This window comes from Mauremys reevesii, linkage group 6 (genome assembly GCF_016161935.1).
Source record: "Mauremys reevesii isolate NIE-2019 linkage group 6, ASM1616193v1, whole genome shotgun sequence".
Classification (NCBI taxonomy): Eukaryota; Metazoa; Chordata; order Testudines; family Geoemydidae; genus Mauremys; species Mauremys reevesii.
Window position 1 is genome coordinate 119,868,322 of NC_052628.1, and position 17,816 is coordinate 119,886,137.

The window sequence follows — 17,816 nt, forward strand, 5'->3', positions numbered from 1 at the left end:
ACTCCAAAACAAGCAGCTTTAATTTTACTCCCTAGTAGAAGTACAGGTACCAACACTATCAAAATGGGTTGTGTGTGTGTCTTTATTTACTCTTATTTCTAAGTCAATGCATACAAGAAAAACAGAAATGGAGCCACTCACCATTGACTAATTACTTTTTAATACTTCATTTTCTTTTCTATTTCACATAAGTAGTATCAAACTAACTTTTCAATAAATCAGGATGAAAAATCCTGGATACATTTTAACGTTTAGGAGTCATTTATCATTTTTCATAAAGCTTCAAAGATTACTCTTCCCTGTCCCAAAATAGTACAAATCAACAAATCTAAAGTCTCGTGAAGAACTGATACTTCTATAATTAGCTAAACCGGAAACACTCACCCTGCTCCCATCCCTCCTCAACTTTTAAAAGCTGAACTTTGTACTTGAGAAAACCCTATTTCCCCCCAACACACACAAATGAAGTAGGATGGGCAACAGGGTGGAGCAAATTAAATCAAGGCATTACAGGTAAAAAGACACTGAAAATGAAGGCCCTGATGCCGCAAACTTACAAAAATATGTAACTTTAATGAATAGTCCTTTGACTTCAATGAAACTACTTATGTGAAATATGTGCAGATGTGGTTGCAGGATCAGGAGGTTAAAATTGTGTTTTTATTAAAATGTTATTTCAAAACAAAACTGCTCAGTGCTAACAGTGAAAAATTATTTACACTTTCAATACATTAACAAAGTGATTTTGGCCCTTGTGTATAAAAAGTTCACACTTTCAAAATTAGGCTACTAAGCCCATTTTAGGCATCCAAGAGCAGGGTTTTCAAAAGTATTTACGTGACTTAAGAACAACTCCAATTGACTTCAGACTTCAAACCCTGACAGAGGAGTATAACTTGGCCAAAGCATTTCAGATTTCTTAACTAATGGATGTTTGACATATTGAAAGATGGGAGTGGTTGTGAATGTAGCATGGACTATTTACTTATCAATTTATCTTTGACTTGGTCTCAGAATAAAGATATTAGCGAGGCCATGGACTTGCCTTTTTCAGTACAGGTAAGCATTGTAAGTGTGAAACTTCTTAGCAGAAAAAAAAATCTTTAACAAATTTCAAATTTTACCTCACAACCAGAAAACTAAAGAAACAAGCATAAGATGACTGACAGCAGCAATTCAAGAGGATAAAATGAGAAGTAATGAACTAGCAACATGATTTAACTTGAAAAATGTTTTTTTGTGCACCCTGCTGTAGAACATGTCCATACCCTACTGAACCAATCAGGGCATGTCTTCACTGCAGCGGAGAGTGCGCTTCCCAGCTCAGGCAGATAGACACATGCTAGTGCTACTTGAGCTAACATGCTAAAAATAGCAGTGTAACCACGGCAGCACACGCAGCAGCTCAGGTTAACCATCCGAGTACAAATCCATCTGGAGCACCTGGGTAAGTATTTGGGCAGCAAGCCTGAGCTGTTGCCCAGACTACTCCAACTGCACTGCTATTCTAAGCATGTTAGCATGTGCCTGTCTCTCCGAGCTGGGAAGCACACTCCCAACTGCAGTGCAGACATACCCTAAGTGTCATAGAAACTCATTACAAAACAAGTGCAGCATTTCAACACTATGGTTGTATAGTTTCTGTTGTAGAAGTAGCAGATTGTGCTGGAACAGAAAACCTTTTCTAAGCAACTGGCATGACAGGCTCTCTACAGGTAATGTTGATTAGAAACCATTAAATGATGTCACTAATAAATTTCCTTTGACTTGTTTAGACACGGAGATTAAACAAATTTCATTATGCAGTGACAGCCTAACAAAATTTTACTCAGTAATCTGTTTTTTGGTTTTATTTTTTTAATAAAAGGGTTGTGATGTACAATAGTAACCCATGCCAGGGTATTGATGAATTGAGAAGCATAGCATGAGGAAGAGGGAAGTGCTGAAAGCAATACTTACTACTCCAAAGGACACCTCCTGGTGTAAAGGGTCGTGCGTTAAGAACTGGAGAGGTGCTGAGGGAGTCAATGTTGGTGGATGGGCTGAGGGAGGGTAGGTAAAACCTCCTACCGGAAGGTGTTCTCCAAGAAGTTCTACTTCGTTCTCTATCCTTTGAAGTGGCTAGGAAGAAACAGTGTTTGCTGTATTTAGGATAGTTAATTTTTCCCCACAGATGAGACAAACTTACAGCTTTGTGTTCCCTTGTTGCTGTCATCTTTTTACAGAAGAAATGTAACTGATTGGATCCATGGCTTCTGTCATCAACACTAGTGGGAAAACAACCATTTCTCTATCCCTCAAGGGGTTAAATAAGGATCTAGTACCGAGGTTCCCAAACTTTCCTGATGTACCACTTTTCAGATCTACCAAATGCCCATGTGCCTCTACCCTTCTCATCACTGATACTTTGTGCGTTCTTCTTAACGCTACCTGTCTTTAGCCATCTGTCCTTATCTCACTGTTACGTACGGATATAGTGCAATGTATACAACTGAAAAAAACCTAAGTTCTGAGCTCAGTTAGATGGACAGTTGCTGGGCAAATGTACGGTGACTAGAGGTGAGGACTCTGTCAGCATCTCTGTATCTGTGTTCTCATACGTACATCTTGAAGTAAATTAACTACCATATTTTATATAACAAATTCCAAGAGTTTTAAGCTTTATCTGAGTAGCCTATTATGAAAATGCAAAAAATAAAATTAATAAAACCCCCATTACACAATTTCTCCCATGTACCGCCTCCTCCAAGATGTCTCACATACCCACAGTTTGGGAACCCCTTATCTAGTATATAGCAACATTTCCCAGCTAGGCACACTCAGAGGCCAGGAGATTTGCAAACTGGAAATTAAACATGGAAGTTACTGTAATTCCCTAAGAATGTGAGCAGCAGCCTGCTCTCCTCATGCACTAGAATTAAACTAGCTGTGAAACGTCAAATGAAAGACTTTTAGCAAGAGGCTCAGTGTTCTTTTGTCCTTCTGGCCACAGTCTATATCAATGTTTCTGAACTGCGGCACAATCAGCACACAGCTGCGGCCCATGACACATCCTCAGGGCCATACAAGTAGTATATATATTGTGTGGATGCGGCATACAACACAGAGAGCTGCATATGTAGCCCACAATGGTAAATAGGTGGGAATCCCTGGTCTACGGTAAAAATAACCCCTTGAAATCAGCAACCAGAGATGATCACGAGGGTACACAGAAAATCACAAGGGTACACAGAAATACACAAACATTTCAGTCAGTGCAAGTTCTTCAATAAAATATTCCACGATAGTAAGAGGACTTAAGAGTGGATAGATGGTCAGGATGCGAGCTTGGGACTCTCAAAAACCATGATCAATTCTTTGCTCCAACAGAGACCCTGTATGACCTGGGAGAAAGTCACTGTCTCCATGTACTTTGGCTCCCTAGCTATAAAATGGGAATAACTGCACTTCCCCCTACCTCATGGGGAGCCTGTGACAATGAATACACTGAAGAGTGGGAGGCGCTATGGGGGCCAGATAAGTATCTAAAATAAACAGATCTTAAGTAAAATCACTACTGGAATCCAGGAGTACTCTAATACTGATCCTCTGAATCAGTAGACTACATATTGGTGGGCAGTATCTTAACTGCCTACTCCTTTAGTACAAAGAGGTGCCTAATCCACAGATTATCTCAAAAATGGTTCCAGTTCTCTACGATTTCCTTATAGAATCCATTATCTACATATTTCCAGGTGCCTTCAGCTTCCGCTACATGCCTGAGCAAGTTAAAAATGTTTCCTATGGGAATGCTCATTGTTTGTACGTGAAGTAAGAACTGTTATCCTCTCTCCACCCTCCTCCACCAAAGCCTGCTCCCCCTGCCACTAAAACGCAGGGTATGGATATACTGTACTGAGCTTCTGCCTTGTCTTGGTTTCTTTCATAGCCATGTCAATCGTGTATCACTTTTACACAAGACATTTACACTCTTTACCTAGTGGCAGAGAGATCACCTGTGAAATAAGAGGCTTCCGCTCCCCTCTTGCACTTGGGCACCACAATCCTCCCTTGGGGTGCCCAGCTCATTATACCCAATGACTGTACATAAGTTCTATCACAAGAGTCAATAATCCTCACAATGGTGAGCTTTGTTTGTGACACTATTTCATTAGAAAAACGCTAATATCAGCTCTGTAATGATACTTTGCTGCATTTAACTTCAGAAGCCAGTCAATCATTTGTCTATAAAAGGGCAATAAATCTGCTTAGGTGGATCTCTCTCTGGCACCAACAGCAAAGTAAAGGACCATAAGTGAAACAGTAGAGAGTAGGAGGCACCCCTCACTTTACCCATCCCCCCACAAACACTCTGGTACTAAATTCAACAGATTTTCAGTTCTGTTTTAAATTATTTCTGGGCAGAGAAGCAGCATCATAAGTTCCAGCCCAAAAGACAATTTTAAGAGGAATTCATAAATAGCATATAACAGCGGCTGAGACTAGATATGCTAATCTTAAGCATTGCTATATTATATATTACGTCTATTATTAAGAAAGGTCGGCCCAAGGATCAAATCAATCTTGGTCTCAAAATTTTTAAAATCCTTAACCCTCTACTGTCTCAATAACTGCCCCTTTACTTCCTGGTTGCAGGTAGATAGCGCCACCCACTTCATGAAACACAGCAGAGGAAACCACTGGATGGAAACAAAGGGAATGGGAATTTCTGTCCCCTGTTCTGCTGAACAAAATTTTAAACTGTAGGCATTTCTATGGCACTCATCATTGTAACCCTGTGGGCCTGGCACAGGAGGTGTCAACCGCCACCATGCTGGAGTCACCTGATCTTAGTGTAAAACCACACCTGACTCAGGGGTTCATCCGTAAGGGGCATGCATAGGCCTGAGCACTTAATCATATTGAAACTGCTCTTTTGTATGTATGTATTAATCAGCTACTGGCATCTTCTCAAATGCCAGCCAAACATACATTTAGGAGGATACAGATGCCTGTCCGCAATCTCCAAGGAGATAATAAATGGGGATTATAAAGTCTCACTTTTTGTTAGGTGAAATATGTAAAGTAAGGTCACCTAAGCTCCACTTCTGTACGGACCCCTATCATGGAGCTCTTACCCCCTCCACTAAGCTTTCCCTGAGTGGAAGGGCTCCATAACCTTCTCCAAAAAAATATCTAGGTTCTCTGGAATGCATTTTCCAGGACACAAGGCACTATGCTTTTTTCCTTTGTCTGTCGAAATTCGCAATTTAAAAAATATCTGTCTGAGGTAACCAGATGGAGGCAAGGAGAGGAGAAAGGGCAATTTACTCCTCGCATTCTCCTATTTCTTTCTAGGAAGCAACCTGTGATTTTGTTCCACCAAGACCACTAGACTTTCTCTTCTGCTCCCAAAAAACAACTGCAGAAGCAGCAAGAAATATATGAAAAAGGTGAACATTACTTTAGGCTCTACTGACAGGAGCAGAGGAGGAACAAGAGTATGTGGACTGAAAAATACTAATAAGACAAAAGTGATTGTAATTTCTCGTATCAGATTCTTATGGGCCATGGACTTTTGCATCAAAAACCTGTAAGAGTTACTGAGTGTCAGGTGCACCCACTTTCCCCTACCATAAAGCCAGCTGAATGATGACAGCAAATATTCTAGGAAAGTTAGTTAGTAAAATATGATACATACCGACCGTGACTGTTGTGTTTGGAAGGGAACGAACTGGCCTGGCGGTGGCAGGTGAGGAGGATGGTGCGGAGAGAGGTGAGGAGGATGCAAAAGAAATGGATCACTAGAAATAAGGGGTGGGAATGCTGCGTATGGTACTGGTAAGTGTTGGACTGAGCATGCCTGAAGCATCTGTAAAAGAAAAGAAGAGACCACATTTACAATTTTACAATTCTGCTTCTAACCTCAATATTCCTTTAATTTAGAATAGTTTTGTTGTTCACTAGAAGTGGCATTCAAAGGAAATGTACCACTTGCCTCAGAATGCATTGATTTTTTATATAACCCTAATGTGGTAAAAGAGGTGCTTCCACTCAAGAACTGAGATTTATTTCAGAGCTTGGATATCACAGGCAAAACCTGAAAGGTGCTGAGTACCCTTCACTTCAGATGAAGATAAGGGGAGTTGAAGGTGCTCCGCATCTCGCAGGATCAGGCAGGACTTCTGACTGAAATACAAGAAGGGGTAGGGGTTACTTACCCCAGTACTTTCTATTCTCCATACGTATTGCCTCCTCAGAACCACATGCCTAACTACATGGTTACACAACCATTTGAAGCAGTAACTTGGACAGACAAGATGGGTGAGGTAATTTCTTTTATTAGACCAATTTCTGTTGGTGAAAGAGACAAACTTTCAAACTTACAGAGAGCTTCTCATCAGGTCACCCGAGGAAGTGCTCTGTGGAGGCTCGAAAGCTTGTTTTTCTCACCAACAGAAGTTGGTCCCATAGAAAGTATTACTACACTCAAATATCCTGGGATCAACACAGCTGTAACAGTTGAGCAGCAACTTGTCTCAAGTTCTAGGTATAAATATTCCAACCCCAAGCATTGCTCAGTTCTTCTCTACCTCCAGAACCCTTAACTTCAGAAGCATAGGAGAGGTCATTGTGGCTCTGTGGAGGGAACACACCCTAAGCTCTGTAGAAGGCAGCCCCTCTTCTCTCCTTTGAAATTGCCTGCCCAGGACACGCTACAGGACGCTAGGCAGTGTGCCCTCCGGAGAAGGGCAGCAGGTTGAGGAAAGGAAAACATTTCAGGGAAATTTTAATTTTTTTTAAAATGGAAATTTCAAAATTTGAAAAAGTTTAACCAGCTCTACAGTTCATCTTAAAATGGAAAAAAAAATAGTCCAAAGTCTTCCTTTTTCCCTGAATTTTTCAGACAGTTCTAAGGAGGTGGGCTAAGGAGCACTGCTAACTGAATGACAATCAAAGCACGGCCCCCTCCCAAAACAAGCATCTGCTCGGGACACAGGATTGAGAGAATCCCCATTTGTGAAGGTGTGGAAAGAATTTCGGAGAGGAATCCCTTAAGGTTTCTGTTAAGGGCATATTGTGGATACTTGCCACTGAAGCAGCCATACTCCCTAGTGAATGAGCCCTGGGAAGTCAGATACAAGATGTAGGCCAGCTTCTAACAGGAGCACATGCACAGTTTTATGCACCTAAGACAGTCTTTCAGTTGAGATGGCCTGATCTTTAGCCTTCCTGAGGCCACGGACTGCTAGGCTTCCTAAGGAGGGACAGAAATTTTGATATCCACAGGAAGTTAGTATTGAAGGGGGAACTGTCAGGTTGGAGGGGGGTTACCAGTGGAGTTCCTCAAGGTTCGGTTTTGGGTCCGATTTTATTCAATCTATTTATTGCTGACCTGGGAACCAAGAGTAGGAGTGGGCTGATAAAGTTTGCGGATGACACGAAGTTGGGAGGTATTGCCAATTCGGAAAAGGATCGGGATATCCTCCAGGGAGATTTGGATGACCTTGTAAACTGGAGTATTAGTAACAGGATGAAATTCAATAGTGAGAAGTGTAAGGTTATGCATTTAGGGATGACTAACAAGAATTTTAGTTATAAGCTGGGGACGCACCAGTTGGAAGTAACGGAGGAGGAGAAGGACCTCGGAGTCCTGGTTGATCGTAGGATGACTATGAGTAGGCAATGTGATGTGGCCGTTAAAAAAGCTAATGCGGTCTTGGGATGCATTAGGCGAGGTATTTCTAGTAGGGATAAGGAGGTGCTAGTCCCGTTATATAAGGCGTTGGTGAGACCTCATTTGGAGTACTGTGTGCAGTTTTGGTCTCCCATGTTTAAGAAGGATGAATTCAAACTGGAACGGGTACAAAGAAGGGCCACTAGAATGATCCGAGGAATGGAAGGCCTGTCGTATGAAAGGAGACTTGAGGAGCTCGGTTTGTTTTCCTTAACCAAAAGAAGGATAAGAGGAGATATGATTGCACTCTTTAAATATATCAGAGGGATAAATACAAGGGAAGGAGAGGAATTATTTCAGCTCAGTGCTAATGTGGACACGAGGACAAACGGATATAAATTGTCAGTCAGGAAATTTAGGCTTGAAATTAGACGAAGGTTTCTAACCATCAGGGGAGTGCAATACTGGAACAGCCTACCGAGGGAAACAGTGGGGGCGAAGGACCTCCATGACTTTAAGATTAAGCTAGATAAGTTTATGGAGGAGATGGTATGATAGGATAATGGGCTTAGTCAATAGGTCAATTAAGTGCCACACTGGTAAATAGTGCAATGGGTCAATGATATGATATTCTTAACCTTTTTCCAGAGGGTATGGCTGGAGAGTCTTGCCCGCATGCTCAGGGTTCAGCTGACCGCCATATTTGGGGTCGGGAAGGAATTTTCCTCCAGGGAAGATTGGCAGTGGCCCTGGAGGTTTTTCGCCTTCCTCCGAAGCATGGGGCAGGGGTCGCTTGCTAAAGGAGTGGGTGGATCGGCTTATGTGGCCTGCGTCTTGCGGGAGGTCAGACTAGATGATCATAATGGTCCCTTCTGATCTTGAATTCTATGATTCTTAAGTGACTTCACTTCCCTCAGTATGGTTATGGGGCTTTGGAAAAATGCGGGCCTTGAGACAGACCTGAAGATTATAAAGGGTAGGACTACCATCAGAATCCAGCTCCAAGACTCTCCTGGCTGAGCAGACAGTCCTAAGACAAGGGGGAAAGGGGTAGAAAGAGCAAGATCCTATGGACTCAGAAAGACTCTTGGTAATTTAAGTGGAAACCAAATTCAAGTCACAGGGATCAGCAGGCTTCCAGATGGGAAGCATCACAATTGTAAGATCCTTTAACTTGTTACGCCAGGGAATGGAAAAAGCCACCCCTTTCTTAGAAACACTGTATGCAGAAATAGCTATAACTGTTGCCAAGACAACAAATAAGAGGAAGTCTCTTCAACACCAATTACACTTCGAAGCGCAACACTTCCTAGTGAAAAGGGTCTGGACTCTTCCCACTCCAACAGAAGAAAGTAACCTTGACCTAGAAACCCTTCATGTTGTCAGGTGAAGCAGTTTGGGCGCTGGGTAGAAAATCCAAACTTTCTGCTGGAAGAAGTGTTGTCCCAGAGAAAGATGATTGGTAGTTGGGGACTGGGGCACTAGTCTGGGACTTCGGAAACGTACAGGAAGCAGACTTCCTGCATGACCTTGGGCATGGCATTTAGCTTCTCTGTGCCTCAGTTCCCCATCTGTAAAATGGGGATGATCGTACTACCCTACTTCACAGAGGTATTGTGAGGGTAAATACATTCAAGATTTGAGGTGCTCTGCTGTTATGTTAATAGGGGCCATCGTCAGAAAAAGAAAATTGCAATAAAATCAAAACTACAAAGTTTTTAAAACTACCAAAAAAACCCTTTTACTTTACATACAATTTTTACTACATTTTATGAATGCTCTAGATCAGGCCTCCACAACATGCGGCCCGCGGAGCCTCACTGTGCGGCCCGCGAGGGGATTCTAAATCCCCCGCACACAGCGCTCTGCAGGCAGCCGAGAGCCCTTTAAATCCCACCCGCGGCTGGGAGTCAGAGGGCTCTGGGCTGCCAGCAACCGCGGGGAGCCCTGAGCCCTTTAAATCCCAGCCGTGGCTGGGCGTCAGAGGGCTCTGGGCTGCTGGCAGCCGCGGGGAGCCCAGAGCCCTTTAAATCCCAGCCGCGGTGAGCCCAGAGCCCTTTAAATCCCAGCCACGGCCGGGAGTCAGAGGGCTCTGGGCTGCCTGCAGCGGAGGGGAGCCCAGAGCCCTTTAAATCCCAGCCGCGGCCGGGAGTCAGAGGGCTCTGGGCTGCCGGCAGCCGCGGGGAGCCCAGAGCCCTTTAAATCCCAGCCGCAGCTGGGAGTCAGAGGGCTCTGGGCTGCCCGCAGAGATTCCCAGCCGCGGCTGGGATTTAAAGGGCTCAGGGCTCCCCGAGGCTGCGGCCAGCCCAGAACCGTTTGAATCCTGGCACGCGGCCGCTGTTTGCCCCCTCCCCCGGGCCCAGCCCCAAGTGCCCCTCAGGACCGCCACCCCCTATCTAACACCGCTGGTCCTTGTCCCGATACCCCTCTCCTGGGACCCCTGCCCCTAACTGCCCCCTAGGAACCCACCCCCTATCTAAATGCCGCTGCTCCTTGTCCCCCGATTGTCCTCTCCCAAGACCCCTGCCCCAACTGCCCCTTGGGACCCCAGCCCCTATCTAAGCCTCCCTTCTCCTTGTCCCCAACTGCCCCCTCCTGAGACCCCCCCCAACTTTCCCCCAGGACCTCATCCCCTACCTGTCCCCTGATAAACCCCTGGGACTCCCATGCCTATCCTACTGCTGCCTGTCCCCTGACTGCCCCCCCGAACCTCTGCCCCATCCAACCACCCCTGCTCCCTGTCCCTTGACTGCCCCTGGAACCCCTACCCCTTCTCCAACCCCAGCCCCCTTACTGTGCCACTCAGACCAGCGTGTCTGGCTCCATGCGGCTCCAGACACATTGCTGCCATGCTCCCCCATGGAGCCCACAGGCCCCCCCCCCCAGCACCTGCCTTCCAGATTTGAACACCTCAAAATTCAGGAGTGCTCAAGCTCAGTTTGGGCAGCTGTTACTTCATTTCTCCCAAATCAAATATACTGATCCACTGTAACTTGCTGTAGAAAAAGCAGGATAAAACTGAGCAAGAAATGCTTATTAGCACTGGAATTGCTATTTTCAACAGCCACTGCCTTTGTGTTTGTTTAAAAGGAAGACAGTGATATTGCATTGGCAAATTCCCCATAGAAAGAAAGCGTGGAACAAAAGAATAATAAAGGCACCTCAACTTTTCCTCATTTATGGAGGACAGTCTTATAATATGCATCCAGATATCTTCCAATCACACAAGCTGAAAATTGTTCCACTTTACTGCAGCTCTGTAACCAAATGGGAACCAATCCTGTCTGTGTTTTGTGCACATCCAAAATTCCTGCTGAATGACCTGCCCTGGGAGCGTTACCAGTGACCCAGGGCTGGGGAGGAAGGAGGTGTGTGTGTGGGGGGAGGCACTGATGGGGGGGAAGCCCAGCACTGGGGCAGCAGGGGGTGTGGGTCAGTGGGGGGAGAGCCCAGGATTGGGGCAGCAGCGGGGTACGGGGGGAGCCGAGGGCTGGGAAGTGGGGCAGCCAAATTTTTTTTTGCTTGGCGCAGCAAAAAACCTAGAGCTGGGCCTGCCGGGTTCCCCCAGCCCTTTAATTTGACCCAGAGGGCTCCCAGCCACCTCTTCAGCTGGGAGCCCCCGGTTGATTTAAAATAAAGTATCACCTCCCCACCCCCAACCTTCCTTTTTGGCCCACAGCTGTTTTGGTGGGGCGGCGCTGGGGAAGGAGGGTTTGTTTCTGCAGGGCTGGACGGCCCTGGGGCGGGTGTTTCTGCGGGGCCGGGAGGTTTCGGCCCTCGCCGCTTTACGAGTTGTGCAGGCCTGCTCTAGATGGCAACGAGAGGAACTGAGGGACTGCTTGCAAGGGACGCAGTATTCATACCCCTGCACAATAGAATACAAGGCTAAAGGAGCACATATACACCCTAAACTGCCAACTACTTTCTAAAAAGGTGCCATGGTGAGGCATACAACTCCTACAGTATGGCTCTGTGCAGGCAAGATCATGAAGGAGAACCTAAGAATGGGGAAAAACAGGTTTTCAGTACAGCAGTGAATAAGTGCTGTGTGACTGACAGTTCTGCCTCAATACAAATGTGCGCAAAACAATCAGCACTGCCTTTACTGATTAGAGGGGGACTGCTAGAAGGTGTCATGAATCAGTTCCCAATGGCTTAGTACCTTGCCTCCAGCACACTTCCACCTCTGTAGGCCCAGGAGTGATGTCAACACTCAACACACTGTATATACTGATAATACTGACTCTGCAGATCGTAAAGAGATGTCACTTATGAGCAAATGCCAGTACTGGAGATGTAATCAACTTCACTCTAGTACTACTACTCATTATTTGTATTGCTATAGTGCTCAGAAGGCCTCGTCAATGACCAGGACCCCTCTGTGTTAGGTGCTGTACAAACACAGAAGTCCCTGCCCCAAGTCGATTACAATCTATGTATAAAACAAGAAACAGATGGATAGGGACAGAGGAGTACAAATGAACTTGAGATAATAGTGGTCAGCATGATGGGCAGTGGTCTTTGTACTCTAGCAGCCTAACCATTGTTAAGTTTCGTGTTGGCATCACTGAGGTCACAACCCTCCAAAAATCAATGTTTACATAAGATTAATTTGATCTGAATTTTGATTTCCCCTGAAATGCACTATTAACTGTCCTTGACCATTCACCATCATCTACTGCAATGCAATTTAAGTGGCAGCCCACAGCCTTATCTTGTGGTAAGAGGTTATTGTAGTGCAAATGAATTTTTATTGTGTACCATAAACTGAGGATTGGTTCTCTGAATTAACTGAAGATTAATTTATATACTAGAACATTAAGTACTATGGTACAACAGTTTGGTGGAGATTCTTGAAGCATATTAAAACAGACTTCAATGACGACGTATTTAAATAAATATTAGATAGCTTTTCTAAAAGCTTGCAATAGCTCAAGCAGAAGTTACAGCCTTGATGCAGGAATTACTGGGTAAAGTTCTATGGCCTAGTCTAACCTCCTGTGTAACAAATCATCATAATGGTCCCTTCCGGCCTTAAAACCTATGTATATTGATCTTATCCACACAAGCACTATTATTCAATATTGAGAACAATATCTTTATTGCTTACCTCACAATACAGAGAAAACATGTCAATTCAGACTATTTTATTTCATTCTGTGTTTTTATTATATTTATGTATTAAAGCTGGAGTGTGTAGTGATCACTACAGGTAAAGATGTTTGGCCATTTCCATTCTAATAGACTTTTTCCAGTTGCTTATATCTAGGGCCAATGTTTTCCAGCAATGAGAAAATGGTAATTTTGGATTTTCAAAGCTGTTCATTTCAGAAATTTCAGATATGCATTATATTAATACAAAAATGTTGTATTGTATTGTAATACTGAGGGCTAGAGCCAGCTCCACAGGGGAGGTGGGGGACAGATATGGGGCACTGAGGGCTAGTGCCCGCTGTGTACTGGGAGGAAGGGGCAGGAGCCAGCTGTGTGCAAGAGAGGAGCAGGGGAGAGGCATTGTGGATACTGCAGAGAGCAGGTGCAAGTGCTGTCTGCTCTGCAGCATGACATTCTGCTTCTGTGCCCTGCCCACCCAGGGAAAGCTCCGTGGCAGTTCTGCTGAGTCCAGGCCTGCGTGAGGAGGGGAGAAGTGGGCAGTGAGTCTCCGCAGCAGCCAGCCCCCAGCCTCTGCCCTGCACTTTGTGGAGTCAGGTGTCTCAGGGGCTAGTACCAGGGTTGCCAGATTTATACTGCATTAATAGCCCAAAGTCACTTTAAAAACTAGCCCCAAAGCATCCCAATCTATTTATTGAAACAAAGTGGGGAGAATGCTGGAGGGGTGGGTGTGTGTGTACCAGGAGGGGTATGTTGGCTGGTCTGGAGGGGGTACCTGCGGGCTCACACTCTAGGTGGGGAGCAATGTTGTGCTCCTTGTCACAGTGGTAGGGCGGCTGGCGCAGGCCCAGGATGCAGAGCCAGCCTGTCAGTCAATGCCTCCCTGCAGTGCTCTCCCGCTCCCCAGGGTAGGGAGCTGGGGCCTGGCCCCACCAATCCTGCTGGGCAGAAAACAGGGAGGGGGCGAGAAGAGGGCTGACCCTGCAAGCCCCACCCATCCATCGACTCTGCCATACGGATGCCGTAATGGAGGTTCTTCGAGATGCGTGTCCCTGTGGGTGCTCCACTTTAGGTGTTCTTGCACCCCCTGCTTGTAGCTGGAGATTTAAGGTAGCAGTGCCCCCGTTGGGCCGCACACACGCAGTCCCCGTCTCGCGCCATTTCAGGCAGTTAACTGGTGCTGTGTGACCAACCCCCGCCCCCGCCCCCGGTCCTTCTCTACTGCAAAGTCTGTATTTGATAGAATTCCAAAGCAGAGGGGAGGAGGGTGGGTAGTGAAACACCCACACGGACACACATCTCGAAGAACTTCTGTTAGTGCACAAGGTGAGTAACTTTCTCTTCTTCTTCAAGTGGTGTCCCTGTGGGTGCTCTACTTTAAATGACTTCAGAGCAGTGCCTCCAGAGTTGAAGTCATAGTAGATGAAAGCACAGTGTGACCAAACAAGGTATCGGAAGATGCATGTTGTTGCAACACATAGTGTTGTATAAAAGTGTGCGGTGAGGTCCAGGTTGCAGTGCTACAGATTTCTGCAATAGGGATGTTATTGGAAATGCTATGGAGGCCGAGAGACTCCTAGTAGAGTGCGTACGGAGCCCCGTGGGGGGTTGTTGTTCATACTAGAGATAACAGCGTTTGATACAGGCATTTGGATAGGCATTGTTTGGAAATGGCGTGCCCCCTGGATTGTTCGGTGACGGAAATGAATAATTTCAGGAATTTACAAAAAGAACCCTGCGGACGTCCAAGGAGCGTAGTCTGGATTGTCTACTGTCTGTATGTAGTTTCGGAAAACATCAGGGTATGCAATAACTTGTCCGTTTTGTCCGCGAAAAGTTAGGCGCCTTTGAACGGTAAGTATTCTACAGTGGTCTGCCCTGGCTTTGGGAAACCGGACAGATGAAATCAGGAGGCTCTCCTGTTGCTATAGATCTCACTGTGGAATCAGCAGAGTCAAGGGCAGCTTGTAGCACTGTTCTGGTGATAAGGTGGGCCTCTGTGATGAGTGCTTTGTATTGATCCTTTTTGTCTTCTGGAATAAAGTTTATAAATTCCAAGAGACTTGTGTAATTATTGTGATCATACTTTGCCAGTAGGGCCTCACAGTTGGCAATTCTCAATTGTAAGGTCGCAGCCGAGTAAGCTTTGCGGCCGAACAGATCGAGCTGTTTCCAGTCTTAGCAATATTATAGAAACATCCCGTATGATAGCTTACCTCGTTCGTTCACCAGGTCGATAACCAGCAAATTCGGCGTTGAATGTGAGGAAAGGAATTCAGTGCCCTTGGCCGGCACGTAATACTTCTTATCAGACCTTTTACAGGTAAGTGCAATCATTGCTGGGGTTTGCCAAAGCAACTTCACGGAGTCCATAATCGCATTGTTCATGGGAAGGGCGATATTGGATGAAGTGGATGGGTGTAGTATGTCCACTAGCTTATGGTGAGACTCCTGGACCTCTTCCAAAGGCCACTGTCTTGTAGAAATCCTGAAATTGTCTGCTGTGGTGGGAGGTGGAGGCATAATTGTGTCATCCGGTGAGAAAGATGAAACCTGAATGTCAGCCTGGTCATCTGGGTCTGAGAATTCCTCCCATTCTTTGGTCCCTTGTTGGGAAACAGCAGGAGATGCCTTTGATAGCAATATGGGTGGTTGAGGTGCACCAGTTGTGAGCAGAGTGGTGGGTACTCCCTGTTATTATTGCGGATATGGAGCCCATGGCTGCCAGAATGGCCATTGCGGTTGGAAGGGCACTGTGGGCATCCAGGGTTGGCCGTACCAGGGTTGGTTTGTAAAATCTACAGGGAATCCCATACTTGGTGGGGCCTGTGTGGGAGGAGTAGCCCCTGGAGAGGAATGCTGTGGCAAGTGTCCTAGATCCTTCTCTCCATTGTCCTCCCCACTAGAGAATTGCGGTGAAAGCTGTGGAGAGCTGGGTTGGCTAAGTACTGCATGTACCGTTAGTGCCGAGGAGTGGAGACTGTGGTACTGAGACAGATAAGTCTATGTGACACAGGAACTGCTGTCATGTGCCCGGTCTCAGAACTGGTGGGATGGTGAAGCTCGGTACTGTGTGCTGGAAGAGCTCAGTACTGTGTGCTGGAGTGTGGTTATTAGCGCAGGTGTAGGGCTGGGGTGCATAGTACCAGCAGTAGGTGGCAACATTAGCGCTGGAATGCTCAGTACCAATGGTTTGCTTGCTGGTGCTGTGGCATGGGGTTTCACTTTCCCCTTAACGCCTCTGGCGGAGCTCAACTGCCTAGGAGCTCTGGGTCTCTTAGTACCATGAGTGCCTGGTCTGTTGGCCATTGATATGGCCAGTGCGGTTGATATTGGGGTGCCTTTTCTTAGCCGACACTGGAGTTGGGGACATGGTGCTCCATTTCTTTGCTGCCTTCTTGGCAGGTTGTTCAGGATCTTTTCCCCGAGAAGAGGGGCTCTTGTCCCAGGCGGCAGGTGGCGATTTCTGGCTGGGAAAGGTTCGCACCTCAGGCTCAGATGCCAGGTGAAGAGATTTTTCTATGAGGAAAAGCTTTAACTGTAGATCTCTGGCCTTTCTCATGCAGGCTTTTAAGTTGTGACAGTGTGAGCACTTTTGCTGCATGTCACTCACCAAGACACGGATGCACTGAGCGGGATATTGAAAGCCGGCAGATAGCGCAAAGTTTGAAGCCTGGGGAGCTAGGAATGCCCCAAGGGAGCGTATTCTCTCAGTAATGTGGAGAGATAAACTACTATAGTGCTGCTGCAATCGGGGAGATGGAAATTTTCAGTCCTATAAGGATTTTTTTTTTTTTTTTTTAAAAAGGACAGGGATAAGGTATGAAGGGAAATTAGTCTATTGTATGCTAACTAAGAACTACAGCTAAAGGGAAAGGAAAAAGATTATTTCTAGCTGCGAGGCACTGCTGAGTGCTCCGATTTGAGCCAACGGCGGAAGAGAAGGAACTGGGGTGGGGGTTGGTTGCACAGCATCAGTTAACTGCCTGAAGCAGCGGGAGAGGGGGACTGTGCATGCCCCATCGGGCACTGCTACCGTAAATCTCCGACTACGAGTGCAAGGGTGCAACAGTACTTAAAGTGGAGCACCACAGGGACACAACTTGAAGAAGAAATGCACCTTATTTCCAGTCTGAATTTGTCTAGTTTCAACTTCCAGCCGTTGGATTGTGCTATAACTTTTGTCTGCTAGATTGAGGAGACCACTATCAAAGTTCTGTTCCCTACATAGGTACTTATAGAATGACCATGTCACCCCTTAACCTTTTTTGTTAACCTAAATAGATTGAGCTTCTTCAGTCTATCACTGTAAGGCATGTTTTCTAACCCTGTAGTCATTCTCATGGCTCTTCTCTGAACGCTCTCCAGTTTATCAACATCCTCCTTGAACTGTGGACAGCAGGACAATACACAGTATTGCAGTAGTAGTCGCACCAGTACCAAACTCAGAAGTAATATATAACCTCCCTCTCTTAACCGAGATCCCCCTGTTTATACATGCAGGGATCACATAAGCCCCTTTGGCCATTTGCATTGCACTTTAACTCATGTTCAGCAGATTATCCACCGTCACCCCCCAAGTCTTTGTCAGAGTCACCTGCTTCCCAGGATAAAATCTTCAGCCCTGTAAGTATAGGCCTGAATTCTTTGTTCCTTGATGTATACATTTAATTTGGCCATATGAAAAGGCACATTGTTTGCTTGCGCCCAGCTTACTAAGCGATCCACATCGCTTTGTATCAGTGACCTGTCCTCTTCATTATTTACCACTTAAGTTTGCTGACATCCACACGCTTTCAATAATGATTTTATGTTTTCTTCTAGGTCATTGATAAAAGTATTAAATAGCATAGGGTGATGAACCGATCCCTGCAGGTCCTCACTAGAAACACCACACGCTCTCTATGAGGATTCCCTGTTTGCATTGTATTCTGAGATCTTTCAGTTAGCCAGTTTTTAATCCATTTAATGTGGGCTATGTTCATTTTGCATCATTTTCTTTCTTTTCTTTTTTTAAGCAAAATGCCTTGAGATACCAAGTCAAATG

At 45.7% G+C, this 17,816-nt stretch overlaps 1 protein-coding gene across 3 annotated transcripts in view; it reads right to left on the minus strand.

Moving 5' to 3' along the window:
- Nucleotides 1–17,816, minus strand: part of RNF38 (ring finger protein 38) — a 194,306-nt gene that overhangs the window by 21,163 nt on the left and 155,327 nt on the right. For all 3 annotated transcript variants that reach the window (XM_039544538.1, XM_039544536.1, XM_039544539.1), the window contains 2 exons: nt 5,681–5,851; nt 1,960–2,121 (listed from right to left, as the gene is read on the minus strand). In XM_039544538.1, the coding sequence (XP_039400472.1) occupies nt 1,960–2,121; nt 5,681–5,851 (333 nt within the window). The remainder of the gene's footprint in view (nt 1–1,959; nt 2,122–5,680; nt 5,852–17,816) is intronic.